Raw genomic sequence first — 18109 nt, forward strand, 5'->3', positions numbered from 1 at the left:
AGGCAGCACATAAACCATCACGAAATGGTAAAAGATGTGTAAATATGTATTTACTTAAATACATATACCAGTTTAGTAAGATTCTTCAATATGCCACTTACTGTAATTTGATATAAACTATAAAATCTGTTGCTCAAGTATTAACTTTAGGGGTAAAGTTCTTTTAAACATAGCTCCACCTGTTTTATTGTGTTGAATACAGCCCTTGATTATCCTTATTTAAACCTTCCCCCCATAAGCTGTGACAATTTAAATAATAAAATACTAAATTCTAGAAATATTGCATGCACACTATATAGAGATATATTGAACTAATGTAACTGATCCAACTGACCAATCATCTGAGCCTCTCAGATGAATCTCATAAATGGCTATGGACAATGGTATATTTTGACAAGCAAATTAGGGGATGGGTCTGTGCCTCCCACATCTTGCCCCTTGTGAATACATTGTTTCTAAACACAGACATGCCCTTGATGTAGGAGAAGACAGACAGAAGAAAGGCTGTAAAATGCTGTTTAACCTGCACCAAAATCCAGCAAAATGCAGCCCCACAAAAAGAGCCTCATGATGTTTGCATTCAGGCCCAGATTTAAAGGGATCTTGTCATCGAAAACATGTTTTTTTCAAAACGCATCAGTTAATAGTGCTACTCCAGCAGAATTCTGCACTGAAATCCATTTCTCAAAAGAGCAAACAGATTTTTTTATATTCAATTTTGAAATCTGACATGGGGCTAGACATTTTGTCGATTTCCCAGCTGCCCCGGTCATGTGACTTGTGCCTGCACTTTAGGAGAGAAATGCTTTCTGGCAGGCTGCTGTTTCTCCTTCTCAATGTAACTGAATGTGTCTCAGTGGGACATGGGTTTTTACTATTGAGTGTTGTTCTTAGATCTACCAGGCAGCTGTTATCCTGTGTTAGGGAGCTGTTATCTGGTTACCTTCCCATTGTTCTTTTGTTTGGCTGCTCGGGGGAAAAGGGAGGGGGTGATATCACTCCAACTTGCAGTACAGCAGTAAAGAGTGATTGAAGTTTATCAGAGCACAAGTCACATGACTTGGGCAGCCGGAAAATTGACAATATGTCTAGCCCCATGTCAGATTTCAAAATTGAATATATAAAAATCTGTTTGCTCTTTTGAGAAATGGATTGCAGTGCAGAATTCTGCTGGAGCAGAACTATTAACTGATTCATTTTGAATAAAAAATTTTTTCCCATGACAGTATCCCTTTAACTAGCAGAAGCTCCTAGGTTCCACTGGGGGTTGGTGCACAGAAGAAATCCAATCACCTGCACATCCCCAGTACTTCAGACCCAATTTAGATGCAGCAGGGCTGAATACCATCCTAGGCCTGGACTTTTGTGCCATTTCCACAAATCTGGGCCTGTTTGCATTTGCATTTGCTTCACGTAACCACTGGTGTTTTTTTATTGCCGTGATACTTCTTTGAACCTTTTGGAAGCATTCCTTGGTCATTTTTGTGCTTGTCCGTAAGTTTTCTAGTGTACCTAAATGTTTTATGCAGTTGAGTGACATAGTCGTTGAAGTCTTTTCTTCCACAGTGATTAGCAAAGTCTCTTACTAAAGTGCTGATGTTCCTCAGGAGTCCAGAGATCTGCTGCCTTTTTAAATAAAGATAGTTCTCTTCCTCCCTGATCCTCTGCTTCCATAGAATTATTTTCTGATGATCCTTTACCTACAAAGTATTAAAAGTATTTGTCATAAATTATTTTATGGCAATTATATACTAAGAGGCAATGTTTGCAATTATTAAGACTGGGAATAGTATTCATAGGATTCTTGTCACCTCGCCATAATTAAGTTATTTAAGTTACACATTTATAATTTGCTATAAATTGCTAAGCCACCCGTGCCCCTATCTAGGTAAACCCCAAATGGTTTGCATAACCTTGAAAATCTTACCATTAGTTTTGATCCCACATTAAAAGTCACTCTTTTGTCCTTACTAGAGAATGTCAGCTCAATGTTTTCTTGACTTATGACTTTGACCTCGGTGTTTGTGTTTAAACTCATGGTGATGGGTTGAAATGGAGGGGCATGAACATGATGGCTAAAATCCCACCAGCTCCAGGCTTTCTGTCGTATTCCATTTTCATTAAAGTAGGAACCACCAAAGGGATCGAGAACTGTCCTGAAGCAGAAAAAGCAGAAGACTAAGATCAAAAAAATATATCTGCATTTTTCCAGACTTTACAATAATAATTTTTCAAACCTGGGAAAATGTGCACTTGGGCAATAACCCATTATTGTAACTTTCATTATTCTTTCTGCAATTGGCTGAAAAAAAGCTAATCACTGATGACTATTAACATTTGTAATAAATGACACCCGCTAAGTAGTCTATTATATTGTTTCTTATTTGCACTATGAATAGGATACATTTTAATGCCACTTAGTGACCAAAGCCATATATGCACAATAGGGGTGTTGGGGCTGCCTCCAATGCCATTGGAATTGCAGGTAGTGTGTTGGGTTCATTTAGGCCAGCAATACCCTGCCTATGAAATTAGGGTGCCCAAAAATCTCTGCCAGTCATCTGCTTATTAATATACTGTAGTGTACCTGGATTCAAAACAGTGCCTTATAGGTTCTATGCAGTCTGTTATACCTCTGCTCTGTGTAAGCAGATATCTAGGTCCTGGTTCACTCCCTTTGATACCCTTGCATTTTCAAGTAAGCATGGCTGACTGCTTCAGCTACTGTTAATTTGGCCACAGGTGCCCAGTGTTAGTCATCAGTCTGGCTCACTGCACTCGCTTACTGCCTGTTATGGGTCAAGTTTGCTTGTTTCTAGTTGCTCTGGATCCTTTGGCTGCTGTTTCCTACTTCTCTGGTGTTGTTCCTTGGGTTAGTGCACAGCTTAAATAACTAGATCTCAAGAAGACTTGACACACATTCATTAATGTACTTCTGTCCAAGTATGGGTGCCAGTGCATCCATTCTGTCTTCTCTGAGTCATAGAGTGCAACTGTGTTGACATGCAATTGCGATGTAACTCAAAGCACAGCCGCACAGTCTGTGATACATGTATAAGTGTGTGAATGTTTGTTGTGTCTGCATACAGGTTGTTTGTCCTTACAGCTAATAAAAAGCTGATAAACATGAAAAACACTGGAAGAGAAATCTTCTGGTCAGACATTTGAGCATACCTCCCAATAGTTTGGAAATAAAATGAGGGACAAAAAAGTTGGCATGGGTAGCGTGGCCCCTAATTACTATGTTCGTTTTACAATATTTGGCAGGTTATGAAAGTTTGAACATATTTCTGTGGTGTTTTTCAGTTATTATAGTTTTGCTAATGAAGGTGAATTGCCCTTTAAACTGTGAGTCTAACTTTTCACGAGGGACCTGTTGTCTTATATTGTTACAATTACTTATTTGCTTATCTTGAAATTATTACAAAAGTATTTTATCTGCTGCTGTGGCTGTTCTGGGCTCTCTGCCAATTGCCAATTAAGTTGGAAACTTTGTTTCTTTTTCTGGCTGTTCAGTGCAGAACAGCAGAGAAAAACGGGACTTTCCAGTACAAATGAGGGACTGCAGGTTGAGCAGGGACTGTCTCTCTAAAAACTAGACAGTTGGGAGGTATGATTTGACTTTCATAGTCTCTAGTATGTGTGGGAAATATTATCTTGCACATTAAATAGCCTGGCACTTAAAACATTTACCAGCATTTTAGATCGCACACAGCCCGATGGGAATCAGTTGCCTACACATACATGAAAAACTAAGATGCTATTGTCCCTACTGGCAATGATAAACATTTACTTTCAATACAGATGAGTCTTGGTAGAATATCTTTTAAATAAGGATTTTTTTTTACATAAGTCTCTTGTCTAAGATTAAATGTAGCTAAAAGATGAAATATGAAAATGAAACAGAAGCACTATATTAGTCTGTTCAATTCAAATCCAACTATAGGACTTTCAGGTGATGTGTTAGAGAAAACATTGGTAAAGAATTGGTGAGGGAAAATAAAATCGAATAACACTTGAGATGTAACAGTTTTGCTGTCGTACCCCATCATGTAACTAAAACTTGGCAAAAAGAGGCATAAAACCAGTCAGTATGAAATGTAATTTGAGTTGCGCTACTTTCCTCTCCAAGCACAAGGGATAGAAACCAATGGGAGAATATGACTGAACTGAGTGGAGATTTTCAACGCTTTATTGAAGGTCAATCTCTATGGAGACCTTGGGATCTTATCACAAATGTGTCCGGAAGAAGAGGAGAAAAAGACGGATTTTGGTGCGTGTGGCTGCTCCTGATAATGCCGCAGGGATACAGAAATATTTTATTTGAACAGAGATTCACATGACAGGTAGAACTTGGCTTATATTGCAGGCTGTCTGCCAAAGAAAGGCTTAACTCCTTCTGTATTTACACAAAACATAAAGGGAATTACACAAGAAGTTAAATAAGATAAAATATAATAAATTAATAAACCATAAAATATAATGAGGACAAATGATGTTACAGAACACATATTATTATTATTATTATTAACATGTATTTATATAGCGCCAACATATTGCGTAGCACTGTAAAGTAAATGTGATTATACAACTACATCACATGAATTACATATATAGAATATATGGAGTAACAAACATCACAATCAATACAGGTACAAAAAGGTGAGGAAGGCCCTATGCATAGGCATACAGTCTAAAGGGAAGGGAGTAATACACAAGGTGTGGGAGTGGGCAAGATCGAAGTAAGTGGGTGAGAAATGTGGTGTTGCGTTTGGTAGTTAAGCAGAGTGAGGGTAGGCTTCTCGAAAGAAGTGCGTTTTAAGAGATTTTTTGAAAGCAGAAAGGTTGGGAGAAAGTCGGACAGACCGTGGGAGAGCGTTCCAGAGGAGGGGTGCAGCCCTTGCAAAGTCTTGAATGCGAGCATGTGAGGAGGTAATGAGAGAAGAGATGAGTAGCAGGTCAGTAGAGGAGCGTAGTAAGCGAGTGGGTGAGTATATAGAGATGAGTTCAGAGATGTAGGGTGGAGCAGAGTTGTGAAGTGCTTTGAAAGTCAGTGTCATTAATTTGAATTTGATTCTGAAAGGTAACGGAAGCCAGTGCAGGGATTGACAGAATGGCGATGCAAAGGAGGAGCGGTTGCTGAGGTGTATGAGCCTCGCAGCAGTGTTCATTATGGACTGGAGAGGTGACAGTCTCTGGAGGGGGAGGCCAATTAAAAGAGAGTTACAGTAGTCTAGACGCGATATGATGAGAGAGTGAATAAGAATTTTGGCAGCGTCTTGGGTGATAAATGATCGTATTTTGGATATGTTCCTTAGGTGGAAGTGACATGATTTAATAAGTGACTGGATATGAGGAGTGAATGACAGGGCAAAATCTAGGATAACCCCAAGGCACCGGGCCTGGGGAGAGGGGGTGATAGTGGAATTGTTAACTATGATGGATACTTCGGGGATGCTACTGGTGTTAGTTGGAGGAAAGAGAACCATTTCAGTTTTAGAGAGGTTTAATTTAAGGTAGCGTTGCGACATCCAGGTAGAGATAGAGGACAGGCAGGAGGAGACGCGAGTTAGGAGTTCTGGGTTGAGATCAGGAGATGAGAGATAGATCTGAGTATGGTCAGCATAGAGGTGGTAGTGGAAACCATATGAATTTATTAATTTGCCAAGGGAGGAAGTATAGAGGGAGAATAGTAATGGTCCCAGGACAGAGCCTTGAGGAACTCCAACAGAAAGAGGTAGGGGAGAAGATGATACTCCATTGTAGGAGACACTGAAGGAACGATTGGTGATGTAAGAAGAGAACCAGGACAGGGCTGTGTCACGAAGGCCAAGCGACTGGAGGGACTGGAGGAAGAGAGGGTGATCTACAGTGTCAAATGCGGCTGAGAGGTCAAGCAGTATTAGTAGTGAGAAATGATTGTTGGCTTTAGCGGTTAAAAGGTCATTAGTTAGTCGAGTCAGGGCAGTTTCCGTGGAGTGTTGTGGCTTAAAACCAGATTGTAGGGGGTCCAGCAGGTTATTGTCAGAGAGGAATGAGGTTAGTCGGTTGTAGACTAGGCGCTCAAGTAGTTTAGAGATGAAAGGTAGCAGAGAGATAGGTCGGAGGTTGTCAAGATTGGAGGGATCAAGAGAGGGTTTTTTCAGAATGGGGGTGACAAGAGCATGTTTTAGTTGAGAAGGAAACAGTCCAGTTGAGAGCGAAAGATTAAATAGGTGAGTTAAGGCTTTGATTAGACAAGGATTGGTATTGCGGAGAAGTTTTGAGGGAATTGGATCAAGCGGGCAGGTGGTAAGGTGAGAAGAGGCCAGAAGCTTTGAGACTTCATCAGTGACAGGGGTGAAGGAGCACAGGAGAGACTGGGGAGTGTGGAGGGAGGGTGGTGGAAGTCTAGGGGGGTTGAGTAGTGTAATGTCCCTTCTGATAGTGTCAATTTTGTTTTTGAAGTGCTCAGCAATATCTTGAGCAGAGACAGATGTGCATGGAGGGGGTGGAGAAGGGGAAAGGAGAGTGTTAAAGGTGGAGAAAAGTTGTGCTGGTTTTTTAGAAAGGGAGTTAATGAGTGAAGTAAAGTATGTTTTACAATACACACACATATATATATATATGTGTGTATTGCCTACACTTATACTTTACTTTTACAATCTCATTTCATATGTATATATTAGGAGTGAGTATTCAAAGCTGATCAACAAATGTAATTGATAATCTTATGGCAATAAATACATAATTGGGCTTTGACACTCATATGTAGGGTTGGACTGTGCCGGTGTAAAAATGGGAAAAACCCAGAGGCCCCGACCCTCATGGGCCCCCGCCAGCCCAGACCCGATCCCCCAATCGGCACCTCCTAAAGAAAATAATAAAACAAAATTATAAGTGCATGATGTGATATGGTGTGCATGCATGCATGTGGCAAGGGGGGAAGGGAGTTTGGAAGTTGGGAGGGGCCCCACGGTGGCTTGCAGGAGGGCCCTTGGTGTTGCAGCCTGGGTGGGCCCCAATGTGACCCTGTTCATATGTTTATATCAGAAGTTTCTGGGTTTATGTAATAAAAGACACTAAGGTTCCCCAGGTGCAGTAACTCATAGCAACTAATCAGCAGGAAACATTTACTGGTCACCTGTTTAAAAGCAAATATGTCATTGGTTACTACACTTGGGCAAACATACCCCCATATATAATAAAAGGCATTCAGTTTGCCCAGGAGCAGTAACCCATAGCAACCAATAAGATGTTTGCTTTTAAATAGATGACCAGTAAGCTGTACCTGCTGATTGGTTGCTATGTGTTACGGCTCCTGGGCAAATAATGCCTTTTATTACATAACCCCCTTAGAGTCTTTAATTACATATGGGGGATAGTATCATGGGTGGCTAAGGTTTTACTCAACTTTCCAACAGCATTAGCTGGGTAGTTAAAAGGTCCCTTCTCCGTCCCAAGGATAGCTGAAAATGATCTATGAACTCAGCTTGAGCCTCCCAATAACCTGACAGGGACCGTCTGGCTTCCCACCAATCAGAATGCCATTGCCTATATGCCCTGTACACACTTCTTGGATTAATCAACCATGTATTGAATTTGGTCAAACCCTTATTGTTCTTTGCAAATAAAAAATGTTTTATTACAGTGGATGATCCCAAATACATAGTCGTTCCAAGCCCTGATAGATAAGACTATACTGTTATCCGGAAACCCATTATCCAGAAAGCTCAGAATTACAGAAACAGACTCCATTTCATCCAAATTTTAAAAAAAAGTATTTCCTTTTTCTCTGTAATAATAAAACAGTAAATTGTACTTGATCCAAACTAACATATAATGAATCCTCATTGCAAGCAAAACCAGCTTATTGGATTTATTTAATGTTTACATGATCTTCTAGTCGACTTAACATAAATATGTCAGTACCCCTGTCAGCATGTTTCCTACCACAGTTTTAGTGTAGTTTTTCTTTTAAATTTTCAGCAATGCTAATTAATAACTCATTTGTACAGTAAATACGTTTCTATAAGGATAATGTACCTTCAGTCCTTTTTATGTTTAGAATATGGAAGCATCTGGCTGCCCTCCCAGCCTCCCTTCAAACAAACATTGTACTTAGCAAGCTTTGTTGTTTTTAATTGGACCATTAGTTAATTGATCACTGCAACGCAGCATCATTCGGGGCCCTTAAACGTAAGCGTCTGAATTTGCACCGACTGAAATCCAAAACCATACAGCTTTTTCAATTCACATACGTGTGGTTTTGTGTGCTATGCATTTCTCTATTTTAACACATTTCAGAAGTAACACATAAAATAAAATTGTAATAAAACATGTTCCTCACAAGCCAGTGGTTGGGGATCACTGGTCTAAAGGATCTCCCCCCAAGGGGCACTGAGTCCCAGTTCACTGCCATCCATATCCCTGGAGAGGTAGATCCTGCTGAGTTAAATGGCACCTCGTTCAAAAAAAATGCTCATATAAGAGCACCATAAGGCTAAGGCCACACTAGGCGATAGCGCGGCGATTTGACTCGCGGCGACTTTTCGCCGCAACTTTTAACCCGCAATCGCTGTGGAAACTTTTGCTCTGGCGTCTATGGGGAATCGCGAGCGTAAAAACACACGCGGCGATCTTTTTTCTATTGTCGCTCGAAATCGCCTAGCGAGGCAATTTCGAGCGACAGTAGAGAAAAGATCGCCGCGTGTGTTTTTACGCTGGCGATTTTTCGCGATTCCCCATAGACGCCAGCGCAAAAGTTTCCACAGCGATTGCGGCTTAAAAGTCGCGGCGAAAAGTCACCGCGAGTCAAATCGCCGCGCTATCGCCTAGTGTGGCCTTAGCCTAACCCCCCATGCAAACAGATATATTTCAGAGGGAAAAAATGGACCTCGTTTGACTCACCCAGACAGAAGCAATAGGTTGTACAGTTGGGACAAGTTAATAGTGCCCTGATAATGATGCAAAATGATGTCACCTTAGAGGACCCGCTTCCCCCATCACCTCTGCCAGGCCTTTCTAGCCTAGACAATGTAACTGCATTTTCTACACTAAAAACTATAATTTTGGTTAAAGAACCACTAATTCAGCTCCAGGTGTAGCTTTTTTTTCTGCCCCTAATAAAATGCGCCTCAGGCAAAGTTCTCACAGTGTCTCATGACAGAATCTGCATTCCTGGACACACACACACATACTCTTTCTCTCTAAGGCAGAAATGAAATTCACATAAAGGATGATGAAAGGAATGGGTTTTAATAAGACAATAGAAAAATAATGAAGACATTTAGGGGGTTATTGCAGAATAATCAATGTATATTCTCAAGGATAGATGCCCCAGAGCCATTGCCATTTTATCCTTTGACTTTTATCTCCAGTTGAGTACGCTCTTATTTTCTTTTCTATTTATGCAGTCCTGCTTATTTTAGTGACTTATATGCAGGATATATTTTTAGTACCCTAGATTTTCAAGGATACACAAGAAACTTTCTACTGACAATTTTCTGATTGTATCGGTTAGAATAGCAATAAAGGGGTAGTTCACACTAGTAAATACCAGTGTAGGTATCAGTCATCATGTTTTATGTAATCACAGCTGGAGTAAGTGAAAACCCCAAAACTAATAGTCAGCTCTTCCACCACAAAAGTTAAAGGCTTTTAAAATAAAATAATAAAAGCTTGCAGAGATAGATACAGAACCCCTCTTCTTTTCACATTTACACCTGTGATATAGCTGCTTATACAGGGTCGGACTGGACCATTGGTGGCCCACTGGGTTCTAAACCTCTGGGGCCCCCGCGGCACGTGTGACGCACATGTTGGCGCATATGCGTGGATGCTGCCGAGCTGGCCTGCTATTTGTTTTTAATGAGGCTAGCCGAACGGTGGTGGGTCTGGGCCAGCGGGGGCCCACTGGGGTTTCTCCCCGGTGTCCCGTCGGCCCAGTCCAACCCTGCTTATATATCAAGACATGACAAGGAACTACCACTAATTACTGATCACTGATCTGCTCAGCATAGCTGGTATACTTGCTAGCGCTTGCAAGAAATTCACCACTATCACTGATCAGCCCAGGGCAAATGGCATCTTCTCACTACCATTGTTTGCCCCAACAAATCTTTTCAAGCTTCCCTGTGGACATCTTGCTACCACTAATTTCCCTCACTATCACTGATCTGCCCTTGCTCACTTCACCTATTTCTACCCACTGCCACTAATATGCTCAAGGCAGATTATGTCCTTTCACTACTACTAATTTTCTAGTAGCCATCGTTTATCTGCCCAAGGTAAATGTCTTCGTCTCCCTAACACCTATTGACTCCACTAATACTTAGGGTAAGGGCACACGCTAAGATTCGGGGAGAATTAGTCACTCGGGAACAAATCGCCTCTTCTTCAGGCAACTAATCTCCCCGAAAAGCCTTCCCGCCGGCTAGAATCTAAATCGCCAGAGGGATGGCACTCAGAGTGCTTAGTTTTCTTAAGTCGCCCGAAGTTTCCTCCGAGTGCCATCCTGCCGGCGATTTAGATTCTAGCCTGCGGAAAGGTTTTTTCCGAATCTTAGCATGTGGCCTTATCATTACCTAATGCCATGCTGTTATTTCCTCACTAAATTTTCCATTATTATGTAATGAGCCACAGCATTGCTGACATGCTCCCATAATATTAAGCTCCACAGGGGCTCTACTGTATTTAGGGAGCCAAGTCTTTTACAGTTTAGAACCAGCTCTCCTTATTTATATATCAGAAATGTGTATGAATTAATATACTTGTAAAAGGAAAGGAAGATACAGAATATTTAGCGGTTGGGAAAAAACACAATTTGAAGGGTAACTTTAATTGTAAATATCGATCATTTTAAAGATGAACGATTACAGCTCAAGTGCTACTAAAAGATCAGATTTTAACATCTTTTAATGATTTTTTTCTGCAGGTTCCTGTTAGGAGGGGCACAAGAATAAAATCAATTTGTTGTTTGGCTACAGCATACAAAATAGAGTACAACAGGATTAATTCTAACAAATGTAAGGCAAGACATCTTTTTGAGGAAGACCGGCATTATACAACAGCCTCAACATAGCTTTTATGGTTACACCAGTTTTATGCCATTAAAGAAAATGCAGTAATTAAATTAGGTTAATCATCTGCTTTTCCAATCTCCCACTCTACAAGCTTACATTTTAATATTACCTTTTTTGCATGTCTTTAGTGAATGTCCTTCCCTGTTCATTTTTCATTCAGATTACTGGTTGCTATGACCAGTGCTCATTTACAAGAATGATTATAGTACAACTGGATACGGTACAGGTAACAGCAAGAATGTCCATCATAAATATCTGACACTGTTTTAGAACTACAATTGGGAACTCATGTTGGACATTGATGTAAAAGGGAAAATGATATCATACTTGCATGATTTTCCTTTCCTGGACACTCCATGTCAGACACACGGGATAGCCCCTCCCCAAAGCTTTAAAAGCCCAATCATACCCCCAATCCGGTGTGTAGTGATAAGCTTCTAAAACTACTGAAAAGGGGATGGGAAACTATGACGTACGTTTCGCTAAACAGCTTTGTCAAGGCGAAACGTACGTCGGCGTTCTCAGTAATCCTCTTTTGCTCAAATTGATTCCTTTTGTAAATTCGGTTTATAACTAATAGTCTGGTTGGGTTTTTTTCAACGGAAGTGGGGGCAAGAATTTTTTGGGTCAAATCCTCTACTACTCTATACAACCTCTTATAATCTTCTTTCCATTCTAAGGGGCCGACGGTTTGTGGCTTTTTAGGGTTACTTAGCCTCTTTTAAAACATCTAGGGCAAGTTAAATACCAAGGCCACAGCCCCGGTTACCCTGTCCTGCTTTATCTTTGTGGTGTGCCAGGCTCTAGAAAAAAAACAGGTAGCTAGTTTACGGGACAACTCCACCATCTATTGTTTCTAATTTCTACTATCTAATTTTTTGGATTGTGACTACATTTTTTAACCCACTACCATGTTTGGTCATTTTTAACTACTTTTTAATTCAACTAATTAATTTTTTGGGCCTATTACTCTAAATTATTGCACTGCACTTTACTTAAATAATGAATTTTTCTATTTATGGATGAATTTAAGGAGTAATATTATCTCACAGATGAATTTAATTAGTTCGATTTTTCAATTTTAAAGTATTCAGGAAAAGTTAATGTGGTTATAACGGCACTGGCACTTTAAAATTTCTTTTTTTAGTATAATTTCTTATGAATTATTGGTGTTAAATAAGTAGGGTGCATCACCTATTATAATTTTCCTGTCAACCTTAGAATCATAACTATTGGTGGGGTTTCTTTTTCCTTTCCTGTAAAAAAAATTTGTTTGTTCTGACTTTCTCAGACCTCAACTAATAGTTGTGAAAGATCTTTTTTGCGTTTGAATAAAGGCACCTCTTTTGGGTTATATTTCACAAACTATGACAAGTATTATATAATTTTCACTGGACAGTTCTCTGGTACTAGCTCAAGAAGTTCCTGCTGAAGTGTAATGACGGCATGAGGCTGTTAATAAAGCACTTACACCATGCTCATTCTTGTTTACCGAAACATAACAAAATTGGCGATGAGATGTCTCTTCTGTCTCTGCAGCAGCCTGCACATTTTCTTCCAAACCCTGGTGAGTCTGCCATTGCTCTTACTGTTTGTATCCATATATTTTAAAATTACATACTTGCAGCCAACCAAAGGGAGTGATCTGCTGCTAGAAAGTGCGCTTTACTTGTTTCCTGCCTGGGCACAGGGGGAGAGCGTATATTCTATACATTACCATTAGCTGATGATACTTATGAAACTGCTTTTACTGCTCTAAAAAACGTATTTGTGCCAAGAGTAAATGTGGTTGCTGAAAGATAAAGATTCCACCAACATGCACAGCATTATGGCAAATACACAGAAATATTTGAGAGAGCTGGTTGTTACCTGTGAGTTTGGGGATCAGACAGATGAAATGCTAAGAGACCAAATAGTGGAAAAAACAAACTCACCTCGCATTAGAGAGAGACTGCTCATGAAGCATAATTTAAACCTTGCAAAGGCTATTTATTACAATTACTAGCCAAATTGAAACAGCAGTAGCAGAGGCTAAAACTCTTAGCCAAGGAACTGCTGGAAATGTACAGACTGTGAATCCAACACCAGTGTCTAATAAAGCACATTCACAGGCAAAGTACAATGCTAAGAAAAGGGATTCGCCTTCACTGCAAAACAGTGAGCAAATACACATAAAAAATGCTGTATCCAGTGCGATTCAACACAGCACACTACAAACTATGTTATATGTCCTGCAAAAGCTGTACAGTGCCACAAATACAAAAAAGTAGGACATTTTACTAAGATCTGTCGTAGTTCTGCTAAAGATGTTTATGAAGTTACTGCTCCAAATGTGAGTGTCCTAAGTGTGGATAAAGCTGGTACAATCATTCCACACAAGTTACTGTCAGTACTGCTTCTGCTGACACTCAATTAACCTGGAAATACTTTGCAAAAGATCTGCTTGTTGCAAATGCCCTAAGACTGGTCAAAATATCCAATTCCTGTGCTTGGTTGCTTGCCAGTGACTGTACAATTTCAATCAAACAGTGCAAAATATGACTTTTACTTGTGACTATACTTGGAAGGGACCTATTTGCTGCATTAATCCTACAATTCATGAATGGTTGCATTATTACAACACTAGTACCTACTACACAGCAAGTGTCCAAAATTTCATCACAAAGCAGCACTTCACTGGGCCGTGCAAAGAACCTTGTACACAAAGTTAAAATGCGACCGGATGTAAAACCAGCATGTCAGAAATTGAAGTGATTACCCTACTCTTTAAGAGAGACTGTCTACCAGGAACAAAATAAACTGGTAGAACAAGATGTGATTGGAAAATCAGAATCCTTCTTCACAATGAAGAAAACTGGTGTGTTGACTTACATGAACCTAATAAAGTAATTGTTATTGATAATCATCCCTTGCCACATATAGAGGAAATCTTTTCAGAACTCCACAGAGCAAATTTCTTTTCTACCCTGGACCTAGCACCTAGCTGTTTTCAAATAGTGATGTATTCTATACTCCACAACATACCTGGTGTACAATGCTACTTGGATGATATAATTGCCTACGCTCCAACTATGGATTAAGTGCATGATTCTGCAGGATTGAAACAGAACCTTTCAAAATGTCACTTTAGACACATTTAGCTGTCATATCTAGGTCAAATAATTTCCCAAGATGGACTACTGCCTGACCCTGACCATGTCAATGCTGTTATGCAAGCACCTACTCCTTCTGATTTCGAGACCTTACAAGCTTTCCTATTTCTTATGTCATGGTATTCTAAAATGTATTCCAAACTATGCTTCAGTTGTGCAACCAGTTAGAGCACTACTATGTGAAACTTCAAGACTAGTTTGGTCAGAGACTGCCCAGCATAGCTTTAAAACAGTTAAACAGTTGATTGTGGACAGTCCAGCACTGGCTTTATTTGATCCTGTACTTCCTATTATGGTTACTACAGATGCTTCAGACTATGGCATTGGCACAGTCCTTACACAGATCCAGATAGAAAAAAACTGTTGCATTTGCATCCAGAACAATTACAGAAACAGAGCATAAATATTCAGCTGTTGAAAAAGAAGCTCTAGCATGTGCAACAGAAAAATTAAGAACCTACCTATGGGGTGGAGAATTTACCTTGTGCACTGATCATAGCCCTTTTACTACACGGCTTACAACAAAGGGACTAGGAAGAGCTGGAATGCGTATAGCTAGATGGTCAGCAAGGCTACTGAATTTCAACTACAAAATGCAATAAAACCAGGTTTGAAAAATGTTACTGCTGATTGTTTGTCACATTTAACGTTACCTGCAGCTTCCGATACATTGGATGAGGATATAGAAGTTGAAGCACTGACTGATACCCTATCTCTTACAGTTACAGCTGCTGAATTTAAGCAATCTTGTCTGCACTGATGCCAGAAAAAGATTAAGTTTTATTTAATTAAATAAGAGGCTTTTTGGCAGAGAGCCCAGAATACTCAGCACCTGCACTTAAATGCATTTGTAACAAATCAAGATAAGTAAATATACAATTGTAACTATTTCAGATAAGGACTTAAATCTTAAAGGGCAATTCGCCTTTATTAGCAAAACTGTAATAACACATAAAACCCCCAGAAATGTGTTCTAGCTTTCTATAACCTGCCTAATTTTGTAAAATGGGCATGGTATTTAGGGGTGTGACCACAAATTTTTTTTGCTGTGCAGAGCTTCTTGTCCCTCTTTCTGATTTTCAAATGTTAGGAGGTATGTGTACATCCATATGTAGTTATCACCTCAGTCAGCCCCAGAAACACTGTTATAGTAAGCAGTGGCCAAAACCAGAGAAATGAATAACATGTACATTTATATTTGGTTATTACATTAGCCAGGCCCAGAACCACTGACATTTTTAACATAAACATTCAGTTTGGTTGTTATATTATACCAACCTGTTATGCCAGCTGGAGACCACTCTGCTAAGGAATCAAGAACAGTCTCTCTGTCTGCAACTCCCTGCTATCCAGTATCTTAATATACACACTGGCTGAACAGATTTATGTTAACATCTGTTAAACCAGCATTTTCCTAGCTTCTAAACTAGCTGGACACTGGATGAGAAAAACAGAGTAAAAGAAGTAAATGTTAGTTTTAAACTTATAAACCTGTACAGTAACCAACAGGATAGAATTGTAACAGAAAATCCTACCTGATGCTTCTGAGCTTCACTCTGAGCTTCTAAGAGAGGGAACCTACCTACTCATTACCTGCACCTAATCACTGACCTCCAGAGTAATTACCAAGGTGTGTAGGAGCCATACACGCCACTGCCACCAGGACCCACTCACAATATACAATACACATAGAATATAACTGTCACAGTATAAGGCTGATTAATAAATAATACAGATAATTACTACATGACAGCTCAGAAACCAGTGCAACTAGCATCAGAATTTAAAATCAGCCCTGTAGCATCAACTTATATGACAAGCCAACCTCATTTTCTGCTGGATAATTTGTGACAACCCCTAAGCTTAGCTTCTCAACAGCTGCTCAGAGCCCACTGAGCATGTGATTATCAGTAACATAAAAAACTTTTAAAAAAAAAAAAAAAAAAAATTGTTTCTTTGCAACGAAAAAACAACACCAATACAGTTTTAACTTTAAAATCACAAAGCTTTCATTAATAAATTACTTACTGATTCTCTGCATGCGCTCCTCTTCAGAAACGGCGACAGGGCGACGATCCATTGTGCGTTGCTCAAGTTCTCCTCCCTGCCTTCTATAGGAGATAGCCAGGGAGGAGAAATCGAGCGCCGCACAATGGATCGCCGCCCTGTCGTGTTTCTGAAGAAGAAAGCAAGCAGAGAATCAGTAAGCAATTTCTTAATAAAAGCTTTGCGATTTAAAAGTTAAAACTGTATTGGTGTTGTTTTTTTCGTTGCAAAGAAACAAATTTTTCTAAAAATGTTTTTTCTGTTACTGGTCCTTTAAAAGATGGTGACCCCCTTTGACAAGTTTGAAGTCCTGGATCATTGCTGCTATTGTCCAGCTGAAACTTAAGGCTGGTGCAATACGTTCAGTATATAAAATATGGTATTTTTAGCCATATTCATTTCAAGGGTTTAGTTCTTCTTTAATTATACTGAGAAGAAACTGGAAGCAGTCACAGAGAAAAACATGTTTAAAATGGCATGTGCCATTGTCCTCACTATGACACATCAAAAGTATTATTATTATTAATAATAACATCTAGTTATAAAACACCAACATCATTTATAGTGCTGTGCTATAAATCAGTGTATACATACAAGAAAGCATACAAAAACAAGAGGTAAAAAGAATCTGCAGGGCTGGAATCAGGGGTAGGGAGGAGAGGTATATACCTAGGGCACATGTACCTCTTCTACCCCTTGCCCCTCCCCCTGCCCGTTGTCACTTACCTCTAGTGATGGGCGAATTTGCGCCGTTTCGCTTTGCCAGAAAATACGCGAAATTCGCAAAACGGTGCCGGTGCCTGCGCTCGTTTTTTTTTACGGCGAATTTTCGCGGGCGTTTTGCAAATTTATTTGCTGGCGGCGAATCGCGCCAATTTGCCGCAAATTCGTGTCTGGCGAATAAATTCGCCCATCACTACTTACCTCCATAGGTGCATCACACATACCTGGCCCAGAATAGATGCCAGTGGATCAGCATTTTCTCCACTAGAGTAATTTAACAGGTGGAGAAAATGGCATGTGTGACACTAGCCTTAGGAAAACAAGGTACCAAATAGGTTTAAATAAACTAAATATTTCTTTAGCCCAGAGCATGATCTGGCAGATGGGTGCCTTGCCTGTCAGTGCATACTAAATATGGGACAGAAGCCAGCGGATTGGGGTTATCTCTACCGGGATGTGTGACACTAGCTAATAGATTAGTAGAAAATTGAGTAGACTACTCTAATTATTTATTTGTACTCTATTGTCATTGTAAATGTTAGCTGCATGTTTCTATATTTCATTACATGGCCGGTGCATGAGAAAACACTAACACTTTATGCCAGGTTGAAAGTTATCCTGCCGGCATTGTGTATAATTCCATTAAGAGCAATTGGCACTTTGTGCCACTGGGACTAATTTGAATTTGAATCTAATTTTTGCAAAGCTTTACAGCTGTAGTTTGCAGATGAGTTTTCACAACTTAGTTTGTGATTTAGCCATTCTTTTCCTTCATTTCCTTATTTTTTGTTGTTATTCGGAAAACAATTTCTATGCATTCAAAAGTCATGGATCATAAGAGGGGAAAGAGTTCTGTTTATGACAACCCGTACATTGATAGTACACCCCAGAGAGAATTAACCAGGCTTTTCAAAAATCCAATTTTCACATTGAAAATAAGCTCTGTACAAGTATTCCAGCTATTCCTAATGGAGCATACTTCTGTCTCAGAGAGGATCTTGAAATGATAGATCTTTATGATGGTGTTTTATTGGGTCACTAGGTTCGGACAAGAGAAATAATTTGCTTTCTTTCTAAATCAATTTGAATGCTGCGAGTAAAAGTACAACACCAGTTCTCAGAGGC

The 18109-nt window shown here is 39.7% G+C and overlaps 1 protein-coding gene across 3 annotated transcripts in view; it reads right to left on the reverse strand.

Moving 5' to 3' along the window:
- Positions 1–1217: 1217 nt before the first annotated feature.
- LOC108708526 (glutamate-rich protein 6) overlaps positions 1218–18109 on the reverse strand; it is a 67197-nt gene continuing 50305 nt past the window's right edge. For all 3 annotated transcript variants that reach the window (XM_041582474.1, XM_018247331.2, XM_041582473.1), the window contains 2 exons: positions 1928–2156; positions 1218–1700 (listed from right to left, as the gene is read on the reverse strand). In XM_041582474.1, coding sequence (XP_041438408.1) covers positions 1410–1700; positions 1928–2156 — 520 coding nt within the window. In that variant the 3' untranslated portion in view covers positions 1218–1409. The remainder of the gene's footprint in view (positions 1701–1927; positions 2157–18109) is intronic.

Source organism: Xenopus laevis, chromosome 2L (genome assembly GCF_017654675.1).
Source record: "Xenopus laevis strain J_2021 chromosome 2L, Xenopus_laevis_v10.1, whole genome shotgun sequence".
Taxonomy (NCBI): Eukaryota; Metazoa; Chordata; class Amphibia; order Anura; family Pipidae; genus Xenopus; species Xenopus laevis.